This window comes from Callorhinus ursinus, unplaced genomic scaffold (genome assembly GCF_003265705.2).
Source record: "Callorhinus ursinus isolate GAN/ISIS: 27379988/994484 unplaced genomic scaffold, GSC_fseal_2.0 scaffold61, whole genome shotgun sequence".
NCBI lineage: Eukaryota > Metazoa > Chordata > Mammalia > Carnivora > Otariidae > Callorhinus > Callorhinus ursinus.
Window position 1 is genome coordinate 3,270,312 of NW_027397123.1, and position 14,868 is coordinate 3,285,179.

The window sequence follows — 14,868 nt, forward strand, 5'->3', positions numbered from 1 at the left end:
CGACACACCAACATCATGAAGCTAGAAAAAAATCTATAATAAAATATTATAAAACAGAACCTAGCAATATTTTAAAAAGATAAAACTTCATGACTAAAAAGAGCTTATCCCAGGAAAGCAAAGATGATTTGATATTCAGAAATCAGAGGCACAGTCAGTTAAGTGTCCAACTCTTGGTTTCGGTTCAGGTCATGATCTCAGGGTTGTGAGATTGAGCCCCACATCAGGCTTCTTGCTCAGTGCGGAGTCTGCTTGATATTCTCTCTCCCTCTGCCCCTCACGCCCATGTTCTGTCTTTCTAAAATAAATCTTTAAAAAAATCAATCTATGTAATTCCCCATATAAAGGTGAAAAGAGGTCTAAAGTCAAGGATATGAGGTGCCACTTAATGTAACTAGAAAAAAATTGAGTAAAACCATGAAAGTATCTCAGTAGACATGGGAAAATAATTAAATTCAGTTCCTTTTATAAAGCCTTAGAACAGATTAGCAATCAAAGGGAATTTCCCAGCTTCATTAAGGGTATCTTTGAAAAACTTATAGCCATCATCATACTCAAGCTAGAAAGCCTGAATGCTTTTCCTCTGAGATCAAAACAAAAGATGCCCACTATCACCACTTCTATTAAACATTGTAGTAGACACAAGTCAGTACAATAAGGCAAGAAAAAGAAACTAAAAGGCTACCAATTAGAAAGGGAACTATCTTTAAAAAAAAAAAGGAACTATCTTTATTTGTAGGTGAAATGATTGTGTACCTAATAAATCCTAAGGAATCTGAAAAAGAACTGTTAGAGGAGAAAGGGCGGGCTGACAAGAGGGCGGGTTGTGGACTCGCGGAGGAGGGACCCACTCGAGCGACCCGCGGAGAGTGTTGGTCCCGATGCCCTTGGAGCCGCAGACCAGCAGGAAGAAGATGAGCCTTAAGTCTGAATGCCAGGGAATTCATGTGGATCAGTCAGAGCTCCTTTGCAAGAAAGGATGTGGTTACTATGGCAACCCTGCTTGGCAGGGTTTCTGCTCCAAGTGCTGGAGGGAAAAGTACCACAAAGCAAGGCAGAAGCAGATTCAGGAGGATTGGGAACTGGCAGAGCGACTTAAGCGGGAGGAGGAAGAGGCCTTTGCCAGCAGTCAGAGCGGCCCAGGGGCCCAGTCCCTCACATTTTCCAAGTTTGAAGAAAAGAAAACCAATGAGAAGACCCGCAACGTTACCACAGTAAAGAAATTCTTCAGTGCTTCATCCAGGGTTGGATCAAAAAAGGCAGAAATTCAGGAAGCAAAAGCTCCCAGTCCTTCCATAAACCGGCAAGCCAGCAATGAAACGGATAGAGTGTCTAAAGAGTTCATAGAATTTCTCAAGACCTTCCACAAGACAGGCCAAGAAATCTATAAGCAGACCAAGATATTTTTGGAAACAATATATTACAAAAGGAATTTAAGCATTGAGGAACAGTCAGAGTGTACTCAGGATTTTTACCAGAATGTGGATGAAAGAATGCAGACTCATGGAAAAGTGCCTTCAGAAAGAGTTGAGAAGATAATGGATCAGATCAAAAAGTACATCGTGGGCGCCTGGTGGCTCAGTTGGTTAAGCGACTGCCTTCGGCTCAGGTCATGATCCCGGAGTCCCGGGATCGAGTCCCACATTGGGCTCCCTGCTCAGTAAGGGAGCCTGCTTCTCCCTCTGACCCTCCCCCCTCTCATGTACTCTCTCTCTCTCATTCTCTCTCTCTCAAATAAATAAATAAATCTTTAAAAAAAAAAGTACATCGTGACTCGTCTCTATAAATATGTGTTCTGTCCAGAAACTACAGATAATGAGAAGAAAGATCTCGCTATTCAAAAGAGGATCAGAGTCCTGCACTGGGTTACACCTCAGATGCTTTGTGTCCCTGTTAATGAAGAAATTTCAGAAGTATCTGTTATGGTGGTGAAAGCAATCACAGATATCATTGAAATGGATTCAAAGCGTGTACCTCGAGATAAGTTGGCCTGCATCACCAAGTGCAGCAAGCACATCTTCAATGCCATTAAGATCACCAAGAATGAGCCAGCCTCAGCTGATGACTTTTTACCAACTAAGGGCAACCCCCCACGCCTTCAGTCCAATATCCAGTATATCACCCACTTCTGCAACCCAAGCCGATTGATGGCTGGGGAGGATGGCTACTATTTCACCAATCTGTGCTGTGCTGTGGCTTTCATTGAGAAATTAGACGCTCAGTCTTTGAATTTAAGTCAGGAAGATTTTGATCTATACATGTCCAGCCAGACTTCTCCCAGGAAGCAGGAATCTGAGAATTGGGTTCCTGATGCTTGCTTAGGGGTTAAGCAAATGTATAAGAACTTGGATCTTCTGTCTCAGTTAAATGAACGGCAAGAAAGGATCATGAGTGAAGCCAAGAAACTTGAAAAAGATCTAATAGAGTGGACGGATGGAATTGGAAAAGAGGCTCAAGACATTGTTGAGAAATTTCCGCTTGAAATTAAACCCCCAAATCAATCTTTAGCAGCTTTTGACTCTGAAAATGTTGAAAATTATAAACTTCCTCCACCATTGTAACCTCAAGTTTATGCAGGATGATAAAAATTTACATGGGTAGTATTTATTTGAGCCTAAATTGTAGCTAGCCCTTACTACAGTCCATGATTGGGATCTAGATTATGACTTAACTGCTTATAAATGTCAGAGCATTTTTAAAGGTACAGTTTGTGGGGATTGTTTTGTTTTGTTTTTCCTGGCAGGGGAAGCTTAGTAAATAATAAAATACTATTTATTTGAGTTAAAAAAAAAAAAAGAACTGTTAGAACTAATAAGTAAATTAGCACATTCACAGAGTTCTTGTTTTAGAGCAAATTTGAAGAAACTTTGTCCAATATTTCTACAATTATTTTTCTGTGCTATTCTCAATTACATTTTAAATAATTTTAACCTATTCTCTGTAGAGTTTATTAAGAAGTTTATATATTTTTTTTTTAGTTTGGGTAATTTCTGTTAACCAGACTTCCAAAGTACTGATTCCCCATTCTCTTATGTTCCTATGCTGTTAAACTCATCCAGTGAATTTTGCATTTAAGATACAAGGTTTTTAAAGTTTGCATTTTCTTATCTTTCCTGAATTCTCCATCTTTAACCATATTTCCACCTTTTCTTGTAGATTTTGTAAGCATATTTACTATAGTTATTTTAAATTCCTTATCTTGTAATTTTAATGGAGAGGACATATATCTGTCTGATTCTGTTGACTATTTTTTATCTTCTCTATTGGTCATATTTTCCTGTTTCTTCTCAGGAAAAGCTTGTAGATAATATGTTGTCAAGATGCTGGATTCTTTTTCTTCCTCTGAAAATTGCTGAGTTTTCACCCAGAAGGCAGTTTGGTGGCTCATATCGATTCCTTTTTAAGATTGCTTTTATGTTTTTTAGATGATTTCTGTTTCAGCTTCAGTTTTGCCTTTAGTTTTATGGTGTTTCTCTTAGTCCTGGGATGCAGCCGTTAGCCATTCTGGGGTTTCAGTAGAAAGACCAAAGGTTCCTCTCACTAGGTTCCTCTGATTTGGCACAGGACTGGTATTAAAAACTATTTTTCCAGGGCTAAACAGCTGCTGAAATCTTTAATCAATTCTCCCAGTGCTCCAACTTTCTTTTCCCTTTGTGCTTCTTGCAGTCTTGACCTGCAGATGCAGTTAACCAAGGTTTTGAGGAGAGGTTTATGCTAATTTGGGGGTTCTCCTTCTATAACTTTTCCATTCTCAGATTTTGTCTTAAGATTTTTTTCCTCAATTTATTCTAGTAGCCCTGAACTTGATCTCAGATTTTTCTGCACAGGATGACTCCTGCTTTCTCCCAAAGATCTATCTGTCCTTGTGTGCTGCACAAGCTACCAGGGCCCACAGTGGAAAACCTGGGTAAATGTAGATCTTAGGTAGTGTGGTTTCTTTCTTTTCAAACGTTATATCCACTTCAGTTTCTGCCTGCTTTTGATCACTCTTCAGTGCTTTAAAACAAGTTGGTCTTTTACAGCTGGTCCATAGCTTATCATTGTTATCAGCTGGAAAGGTTGTTTTGAAACTAACTTCTCTGCCATTATCATAATCTGGATATCTAGATAAGCACTTTCTCAAACTTTTTAGTTTTGGGACTTGTTAATATTCTTAAAATTATTAAGGATTAAAAGAACTTTGTGCATGTGTGTGTGTGTACCCTATTAGAAGTTAAAACAAAAAATTTTTACTAATTCATTTTAAAACAATATAAAAATAATAAACTTATTACATGTGGACATAAAATCATATTTTTACAAAAATAACTATTTCCCAAAAGAAAAACAGTAGTGACAAAAGTGGAATTGTTACATAATTGAAATTTATTTAATAAATAGCTGATTTTCACATCTGATTCTGTATTCAAATTGTTGTAAAATGTTGTTTGAATCATATGAGGAAAACCTTCCTTCATGCATTATATGTAGTTTGAATGAGAAATATTTTTTTAAAGATTTTATTTATTTGTCAGGGAGCGAGAGACAGAAATAGAGAGCCAGCACAAGCAGGGGAAGTGGCAGGCAGAGAGAGAAGCAGGCTTCCTGCTGAGCAAGGAGCCCGACGCGGGACTCCATCCCAGGATCCTGGGATCATGACCTGAGCCGAAGGCAGACGCTTAACCAACTGATCCACCCAGGTGTCCCCGAATGAGAAATATTTTAAGCACCTTTTTAGATTGTCATAGATATTCTTCATTAATACTACACCCAAATGTAACAATTGGTAGTTCCTGAACAGTTAGTTGCAATATAGAATCTGAAACCATAACAATGAACTTCTGTGCCCTGCTCAGTGAGAAGCCTGCTTCTCCCTCTCCTCCCCGTTCATGCTCTCTTCTCTCTATCTCTGTCACTATCTCTCTCTCAAATAAATACATAAAATCTTAAAAAAAAAATAGAACTATCTTCTTCATCCCAAATCATCATCTAAAAAAAACGAACTACAACAACAAAAAAACCCGTAAAATCCAATGGTCTACTTAAATGGATATTTTACCCATGCATTTTTTGGTAATATTATGTATTAATCATTTGGAAAGTAACAGTTCAGTGACATCTAACATCTTCCAAATTTTGACATATCTCTATATATAATATTAACTTTAAAAAAAACACCAAAGGCTACATTTGTTAATATCATCAGAAATGTCATCAGAAAAGTCTTAAGAACTGGGAAGCTGACAAGCTCGCAGTAGCAAATACAAGCTTTCCAACATAATGACCTTTGTTTGAAAGCTTGAATTTTATCATTGGTTACAAATATTAGCATATGTTTTCCTTGAATTAACATGCTCACATTGTTCAAGAAAATATCTACCAGAGGGACACCTGGGTGGTTCATTCGGTTAAGTATCTGCCTTCGGCTCAGGTCATAATCCCAGAGTCCTGGGATGGAGTCCTGCATCAGTCTCCTTGCTCAGTGCAGAGCCTGTTTCTCCCTCTGCCTGCTGCTCCCCCTGCTTGTGCTCTTTCTCCCTCTGACAAATAAATAAAAGCAAAAAAAAAAAAAAAAAAGAGGGGCACCTGGGTGGCTCAGTCATTAAGCATCTGCCTTTGGCTCAGGTCATGGTCCCAGGGCTCCTGGGATCAAGCCCCACATCGGGCTCCCTGCTCTGTGGGAAGCCTGCTTCTTCCTCCCCCTGCTTGTGTTCCCTCTCTCGCTGTGTCTCTCTCTGTCAAATAAATAAATAAAATCTTAAAAAAAAAAAAAGAAAACGTCTACCAGATACCCATGTTTGAATAATAATCAGTGTACTCTCAAGTAAAAATGCTGTTCCACCAAAAGTAGATATAGATATCCCCTGCTTTTTGAAAGTTCCTGTTTCGCCACTTTGGTTTTACTAAAGACCTCCATTAGTACCTGTTTTCACTAACCAAAAGAAATCCGAAGAAGATTTTTGCTTTTACAAAACAAGGTGAAAAGCAAAAATAATACTCAGTGTTTGTTTTGTGGCAAGCTGTAAAGGCACTGCCAAGCTCCTTCCCCGAAACTACACTCAGCATCTCAGCATCAGGCTGCCATAGCTTTGAGCATCTGTGCTTTACCTCAATTTATTTTGCATATCCATTAGCAAGATGTGTCACAAAAGCTGAAGAGAGGTTATTTTTTGGATCTGGGAATGCTCAAAAGTTTTTCTGTATAAATTAATGGTAGTTGCTTCTTCGCTTTATGCCATTTCAGCTTATGAAAGGTTTCACAGGAACATTCTGTTTTTGGATGCAGCAGGAGGAGACGGAGGGCCCTGTATTCAGTTCTCAATTCAAATAATTACACCAGTACTTTTCCTCACAAAATACATTATGCTCTGATATGCAGCAGAAGTGCTTTATGCATACATCTTTAATCATCACACAGAATATTGAAAATATGTGTACTCAAGGGTGGAGATCTAAAAAGTTAATGATTTTTTCCTGCTCTATCAAAAACAGTCTTACATGAAATCTTTTTTCTTATGGATTAGAAATGTAGTGATTACTATTATAGATTGGTGCAAGTGTTTTCATTTATGCTGATGTGCCAGCATTTTACTCACTGTATTAATCGTATTTTTTATCTTCTATATTTTATGATGTCTTGACAACTTTGGAGGGCCTTGCTGGCTGGGGAGAGATTGCCCCTCCCAGAGCTAGCTAATTCATAGAGACAGTAAACAACCTGTTGGTAAGCCCACATTTCATATAAAAACCAACCAATCCCAAGTCCATACCCTCAACTACCTCCTTTACCTAACTGTCACACACCAAGCCAACATTTCCTGTGCCCTAAATCACCCAGGGCCGGGTACATACAACTAAAGACCACCCCTGTAACCCATAGCCTCCAACACTGTTCAAAAAATCCTAAACTGTTTTTCCTGCCCTTTCCCATGGAAGCAAGTCCCATAAAAGGCTCTGGCATAGGCTTTCCCCTCTCTCCTTTCTGCCTCCTGACCAAGCCTGCTGCTCCTACATTTGGCCCTACAAAGGAGGAAATGTACTGAAAATCATTTAATGGCATCAGCCTATGTCATCAGTTAGTCACCTTCATAAATTAAAATTCCGTAAGTACAAATCAGACACCCATCTTAAAAAGACAAATGGAATGTTGTTATTAACAAAAATAGTTCTGATTTTATGGACTACCTCTCCCCCTCCCCGCCTCCCACATAAGGATCTCATATACTAAGGTCCATAAATCACACTTTGGGAACTGCTGGTTTAGGCCTTTCTTCTTGTTTTTCGTGTTTTTAACATTTCAGTCCTCTTTTTTCTTTTGTTTGGTCTCCTCTTTATAGGCATTCTTAAATCTATCCAAAAAGTAAAAAGAGAAATCATTGTCTAATATAGCTTCCTCTTAGTTTTCATTTTCTTTCCTCTCTTTCCCTGTGCAGTGTCTTAACTGTTTCTTGCAGTCAGGCTTACATCCTATTCTCACCATGACACCTGCCATCAGATTTCAAAATCCATATGCTGTGGACCTAAGATAATTTTAGTATCACTTTTTTAAAATAAATTTATTTCCAATAAGTTTCCATGTTCCATATCATAGTGCTCAGATTCCTGATTCCTACCCACCTTGATTTGGGTAAAAAAAAAAAAAACTAACTCATTTTAATTCTATTTCCCTGAGTGCCTTTTCACATCTTCATGTCTTTTCCTCCCTCCTTTATTGCCTAGGAAAATAAATATTTATTGAATAAATTGATTTTATTTCAGTGGTCTCTTGTTGATATCCTTAAAGGCTCTTTCTTCGTCTTCAGTTCTTGCTTTTATAAGAGTCCTATAAGTTGGGGCACCTGGGTGGTGCAGTCAATTAAGTATCCAATTCTTGGTTTCCACTCAGGGCACTCAGGTTTTGGTCTCCTTGTGGGGTCTAGCCTTGTGTCAGGCTCTGGACTCAGCATAGAGTCTGCTCAGGATTCTCTTGCCCTCTCCCTCTGCATATCCCCCTCCCCGTTTGTACGTCTGCACGCTCTCTCTTAAAAAAAAAAAAAAAGTTCTGTAAACTATAATAATCTGATCCATTCTCAAGTTGGTTTTCTTGTTTTTTATGTGAATGGCTTTCAAATAGACATTTTCAGCCCACTTCTCCCATTTAAACTCTAGTGTATATTTTGATCTTCCTAGAGCAATACAACAATCAGTTGTGTCATACCTTTGATTATTGATTTTTAAAAAAGATTTAAGGGGCACCTGAGTGGCTCAGTCACTTAAGCGGCTGCCTTTGGCTCAGGTCATGATCCCAGGGTCCTGGGATCAAGCCCCGTGTCGGGCTCCTTGCTCAGCAGGGAGCCTGCTTCTCCCTCTCCCTCTGCCTGCCCCTCCCCCTGCTTGTGCTCTCTATCTCTCTCTGTGTGTCAAATAAATAAATAAAATCTTTAAAAAAAGATTTTATTTATTTGTCAGAGAGCGCACACAGTATACACAAGACCACCCTCACTTCTGACACCAACTGTAAATTCGGGGGTCCCCAAGACTGCTAGTATCAACAATATGCTATAAGGATCCATGGAACTTACTGAAAGCTATTATGTTCACAGTTAACAGTTTATTACAGAAGAAAAAATACAGATTAGAATCAGTCAAGCAGAAAGGGCAAAGTCCAGGAAAGTACCAAACATGAAGCTTCTAGTAGACCTCTCTCTGTGGAATCATGGGCAAAATTACCTTGCTGGTGTGACAATACCTACAGAATATTGCCAACCAGGGAAGCATCACCTGAGCCCCTTGTCCAGAGTTTATATCGGGGCTCCATAACATAGGCATGATTAACTGTACATGTAGCCAGTCTCAGTTTTCAGCCCCTTTAGAGGTCAAGCTGATACTCTGTGACCCAAAGCATGCACCCTAATCACACTCTTCATGTGGCTCTAAGATCTCATGCTAAATTACATTGTGACTTACTAGCTGCCCAAAGGCTCCCAGGCAAACAAATACATATTCCAAGGGCTTAGAAGATTACTTCCCAGAAGCCAAAGGCAAATGTCAGATGTCTCTTTGGGCAAGATTATATTCTTTACTATACAATACAACATGTATATCATTTAGTTAAAAGATCAAGTTTCACTTCCTCTGTGAAATGTTCCTTGACTTCTCCAGACCATGTTCAATTCCTTTTTTTCTGCATTCACATTCTACTTATGTCTGTAAATTGCAAACAGACGCATTCTCTGGTATGATCAAGCTTCTTTCCCATCTGAACAGTTGCCCCCAAAAAAAGGTTCTTTTACTTTTCCTTACTGTAGTTTGTAACAGAGGCTAGATATCCAATAGTTACCTGACTATCTTTGATTCCATGCAAGGAAAACATCTTTCCTATCCATTCAGAAATCATTTAATGATAAGTTCTTTTAAATATACATGCCAAGAGGCACCTGGGTGGCTCAGTCAGTTACTGCCTTCGGCTCATGTCATGATCCAGGGGTCCTGGGATCAAGTCCCGCATCAGGCTCCCTGCTCAGTGGGGAGCCTGCTTCTCCCTCTGCCTCTGCTGCTCCCCCTGCTTGTGCTCTCTTTGTCTCTCTCAAATAAAATCTTTAAAATAAATAAATAAATATATATATACATGCCAAGATCACATCCCTTTATCTCAGATAACCGTGTGTTAACATATACTAAGAAGATAGTCAATAAAATATTGACATCCAAGAGCATAAGTTTTAGTTGGGAAGGCAATATTATCAAATTGAGCATTTTACATATAATATTCATATTAAAAGAGCAGGTTGTTGAAAGAGTTCTTGAAATGGATGGTCCAGACTATAATTATAATCTAATTTCAGATAAATTCGACATTAAAGGATACAAATAATATATGAAGGCTTTGGATAAATTGAATAATAGAATGTCCCTGCAGGTGGTTAAGGTCCTTAGAAAGATGATGTTACTCCAGTTACTAATACAGATTAGTTTTAGCATGTTCTAGAACTGCACATAAATGGAATTGTATAATATGTACTCTTTTGCATAAAGCTTTCACTCTGAAAAATGAGATTCATCTCTTTCCACTGTGTATCAGATTTTTTTCTTTTTATTGGTGAGTAGTATCACATTATATACATACATGACACAATATTACCATTTACCTTTTGATGAGTACTTGGGCAGTTACCAGTTAAGGGCTATTGTAAATAAGACACAATTCAAGGGTAAGATGAATCCATATTTAAAATTACCATACTAGAAATGGGTGGTAGTAAGGGAACAATAATCAGATATAGCCAAGAATTATAAGAAAAATAATAGAGTAAAAGAAAAAAAGAAAAGAAAAATATTAGAGTCGGTCAGTGCTGTAAACATACAGTTGAAGAATCTAGGCCTTCACATTCCCCATAGGGAATAGCAGAGTTAAGGTATGTTACTGCATTGGGAGAAAAACTTAAACCCATCCTTCCTGAAAACTGAAAAAGTAATTCAGAAAATGAAAGGAGGAAAAGTTAGAACTGATGGTCAGGAGAATTATTGATGGTAACAGCAGTCAGAATACAACAGTGATTATATTCATGTTTCAAGTATGCTTTGTTGTCTGGTTTATTTTACAACTCCTAATGGAAATAGGTTTCTGAAAGTCTTCCCTTTCAAGAGAAAATAAGTTGTGTGGAGAGTTAGGGCCTAGGCTATAAACAGTGTTTCTCTCAACATTAGGAAAGGAGTGCTTGAGGAAGTTCATTTGCCATGAATAGGTTACATGCAAGTGAGGAAGAAACAAATGGAAGTATTTTATAACACATATTTAGGCACGAGGGAATAATATTTAGGCTTTCATTTCTACCTGATCATTTTCCTTGCTTACTGGTTAGTACCCTTAATAAGCTCACTCCATTATTTCTGAATCTGCCCATTCCAAGAACAATCCCACTTTCATCATCCTTTGTCTTCTGTTTACTTGTCCTTGTGATTATTAGACCTGCTCAATGTAGTTTATATTTACAATATGCCAAAGATATGAGTGTTCTTTTCTTATGCCAACGTTTCCTCACTTTAACTGTGTAGCAGGATTTGTGTTTATGTCATATGAATTTTCCCTACCAAGAGGTATTTTATTTTGGCCTTTGTATAGACCAAAATAGTGAGGCAGACGGTTGCACAATGGGTTGTTTGTATATACATCCAATCCATAACATTTATGTGAAAACTTACAATGTTGTTATTCTTTTCTAGGAGAAGATGGAAAAACTGAAGATGTTTTAGTGAAGTTCAAAGAATACCAAGACAGGCACTCCAGATCAGTCATATTCATCAACCACAAAAGACTAATTAAGGAAAGAAGTAATATTTTTGGGAAAACACTTACCGTAGGCAAGAACCGTATTATTTCAAAAACAACGCTACGTGAATATAAGCCTGATGGAAAGGTTTTAAAAAATATTTCGGAATTAGTCAGTAGAAATATAAGCCCTGTAAGAGAGAAGTTTGGTGAGAGTAAGGGATGGGAGAAATCATTCCTCAATACTAAGAATGAGAAAATTCATACTACAGTGAACCTCTATAAACAAACAGAAAGGAGTCTGAGTGGTAAACAAGAGCTTATTCAACATCAGAAGGTTCAAACTCCTGAGCAATCATTAGATCATAATGAATGTGAAAAATCCTTCCTTATGAAAGGAATGTTATTTACACATACCCGAGCTCACAGAGGAGAAAAACCCTTTGAATACAATAAAGATGGAATAGCCTTAATCGAAAAGTCAAATCTCAATGCCCATTCACAAACTCTTATTGAGAAGAAACCCCATGCATACAGCAAATATGGGAAGTTCCTCTGCAGGAAGTCTGTTTTTATCGTGCATCAGAGATCTCAAACAGAAGAGAAACCCTTTCAGTGTCCTTACTGTGGGAATAGCTTTAGAAGGAAGTCATATCTCATTGAACATCAACGAATTCACACAGGTGAGAAACCTTATGTTTGCAATCAATGTGGGAAAGCTTTCCGTCAAAAGACAGCCCTCACTCTACACGAGAAAACACATATAGAGGGGAAGCCCTACATCTGTATGGATTGTGGGAAGTCCTTCCGCCAGAAGGCAACTCTCACTAGACATCACAAAACACACACAGGGGAGAAAGCCTATGAATGTACTCAGTGTGGAAGTGCTTTTAGAAAGAAGTCATACCTCATTGATCATCAGAGAACTCACACAGGAGAGAAACCATATCAATGTAATGAGTGTGGGAAGGCATTTATCCAGAAGACAACGCTCACTGTACATCAGAGAACTCACACAGGAGAGAAACCCTATATTTGCAGTGAATGTGGGAAGTCCTTCTGCCAAAAGACAACCCTCACTCTCCATCAAAGAATTCACACTGGGGAAAAACCATATATTTGTAATGAATGTGGGAAGTCCTTTCGCCAGAAGGCAATCCTCACTGTTCATCAGAGAATACATACAGGAGAGAAATCCAATGGATGTTCTCAGTGTGGGAAAGCCTTTAGTAGGAAATCAAACCTCATTCGCCATCAGAAAACTCACACAGGAGAGAAACCATATGAATGTAAAGAATGTGGGAAGTTCTTCAGTTGTAAGTCAAACCTCATTGTACATCAAAAAACTCACAAGGTAGAAACCTTGGGAATTCAGTAAAGAATATGACTTTTCAGTAAAAACTTTTGAAGTCATAGTAAACCCTATACATGATGTAGCTTGCAAATATAATAATATTCAACAGTTTTAGGTACTATTCCACAAATTTACCTACTGTTTGTGAGCCTATATAACACAAAGAATGACTAGACAAATGACAATAGTCATTGAAAATACCACCCTCAATTTTTTATTATTAGATTCAGCAGGCATAAACTTCCTCTGTCAAGTTTCTACAAACATTAAAAATTGCTTATTTTCAATTTCAAAACATACCTTGTTGTGAGCCAGTAATAAGGAGTTGACCAACTGGCAGTGGTCTGTGGACCACACTGTGAGCAGAGGTGTTTTAAAGAAAGGAAGTGTGAACTGTATTTCTCGTTGGAAATAGGAAATAAAAATTAGTTGTTATCTCCTCAAAATTTACCACAGTTCTGACTTCTAACATTATAAATTACATTTTGCATATTAGGAACCTTATATAAATTGGATTATAAATCATGTATTCTTTTATATATGGCTTGTTTCATTCATTATGTCTGTAAGACTCATTAGTGCATGCAGAAGTTCATTTATTTCTATTCTACATAGAGTTCCATCATATGATTAAATTACAATTTATCCAATCTACTCTTGATGGACTTTTTCATTGTTTACAGTTTAGGGTCATAAAAATAATGCCTCTGTGAACATATTTGTTTTTTGTTTTTTTGGTTTTTTTTTTTAAGATATTTTTTGTTTATTTATTTGACAGAGAGACAGAGAGCACAGGTAGGCAGAGGGGCAGGCAGAGGAAAGGGAGAAGAAGGTTCTCTGCTGAGCAGGGAGCCTGATGCGGGGCTCAATCCCAGGACCCTGGGATCATGGCCTGAGCCGAAGGCAGACGCTTAACCAACTGAGCCACCCAGGTGCCCCAGCTTTTTGGTGTACGTATATATGTTCATTTCTCTTGTGTACATACTAAGAATGGAATTGCTGGGTCCTGGAGCATATGTGTTTGGTCAGCTTTGGTAGATACTACCAAACAACTCAGAACTTTCACAGCATGAGATAATTCACTCTGAAGGAAAACAACTGTGAATATTAGCGATATGGTGATGGTTCCAACCAGAGAATTCATGCTAGAGGGAAATTCTACAAATATGAAAACTGAGAATCCAATTATAACGCATGTACAAAGGCTTTTAGCCACAGCCCAAACTGTAATATAATACCAAACAAATGTAATAAATGTGAGATTGCCTCTAGCCACAAAAATGCCATATTTGAAATCCAAAAGTCATACTCAGGAAAGGAAGGCTCCTAGCATGCTTCCTTGCATTAGAGAGTTCTAACTGGAGAAAAATCTTCTAAGTATAGTAAAGAGAACAGGGGATAATAGCTTTTACCTATAGCCTATATCTTGCTGGATGTGTAAAAATGAATATGGAAAAGCTTATGGTTCATACACAACACCATGGAATTCACATTGGATGGGAACTCTAAATGAAATGATCATAAGGGGTGTCCGGGTGGCTCAGTCAGTTGAGCGTCCAACTCTTGATTTTGGCTTAGGTCATGGTCTCAGGGTCATGAGATCAAGCCCTGAGTCAGGCTCCACCCACAGGAGCCTGCTTGGGATTTCTCTCTCCCTCTGTCCTTCCCCACAACCCCCAACACACGTGTGTGTTGGGGGTTGTGGGGGAAAAAAATGATCATAAGAAAGACTTTAGCCATAGCTCACTCCTTATACAACATCAAAAAATTTATACTAAAGAAAGGAAAATTTCAGAAGGGAATAGATGAGGCTTGGAACTCTAACTCTGGGGAAAGCTGCTTCCAGGAAGAAGTGTAACCATCCTGAGATTATAATGCTAGAGAGTCTACATGTACGCACCTGGTTAATAGCCCCAGCTAAGCTCCCAGCCATCATCCAGTAACATCTGTCAACTAAATAAGCCAGCTGGGACACCTAATCAAGTCTTCAGATGACTGTAGCCCCTACTAACATCCAACTAGAACCACCTGAAAGACCCCAAGCAAGAAATGCTCAGCTAAAGCCTTCTCAAATTCCTGACCCACAAAATGGTTACATTTTAAAAATTAAATTGGAGGGGCGCCTGGGTGGCTCAGTCGTTAAGCATCTGCCTTCGGCTCAGGTCATGATCCCAGAGTCCTGGGATCGAACCCTGCATTGGGCTCCCTGCTCGGCGGGAAGCCTGCTTCTCCCTCTCCCACTCCCCCTGCTTGTGTTCCCTCTCTCACTGTGTCTCTCTCTGTCAAA

At 38.5% G+C, this 14,868-nt stretch overlaps 2 protein-coding genes across 18 annotated transcripts in view; both read left to right on the forward strand.

The window, feature by feature from the left end:
- Window positions 1–14,836, forward strand: part of ZNF382 (zinc finger protein 382) — a 79,591-nt gene extending 64,755 nt beyond the window's left edge. For 12 of the 17 annotated variants that reach the window (XM_073885272.1, XM_073885267.1, XM_073885275.1 and 9 more), the window contains one exon: window positions 11,182–14,835. In XM_073885272.1, coding sequence (XP_073741373.1) covers window positions 11,182–12,605 — 1,424 coding nt within the window. In that variant the 3' untranslated portion in view covers window positions 12,606–14,835. Of the gene's footprint in view, window positions 1–11,181 lie in introns of all 17 variants that reach the window. The other 5 variants (XM_073885269.1, XM_025854484.2, XM_073885268.1 and 2 more) reach the window with 2 other exon arrangements.
- Window positions 829–2,879, forward strand: LOC112810705 (rab5 GDP/GTP exchange factor-like). The gene is given in 2 exon segments (XM_025854497.2): window positions 829–1,559; window positions 1,767–2,879. Coding segments are annotated over 2 exon segments (1,494 nt in total). The 5' UTR covers window positions 829–881; the 3' UTR covers window positions 2,583–2,879.
- Window positions 14,837–14,868: the final 32 nt, after the last annotated feature.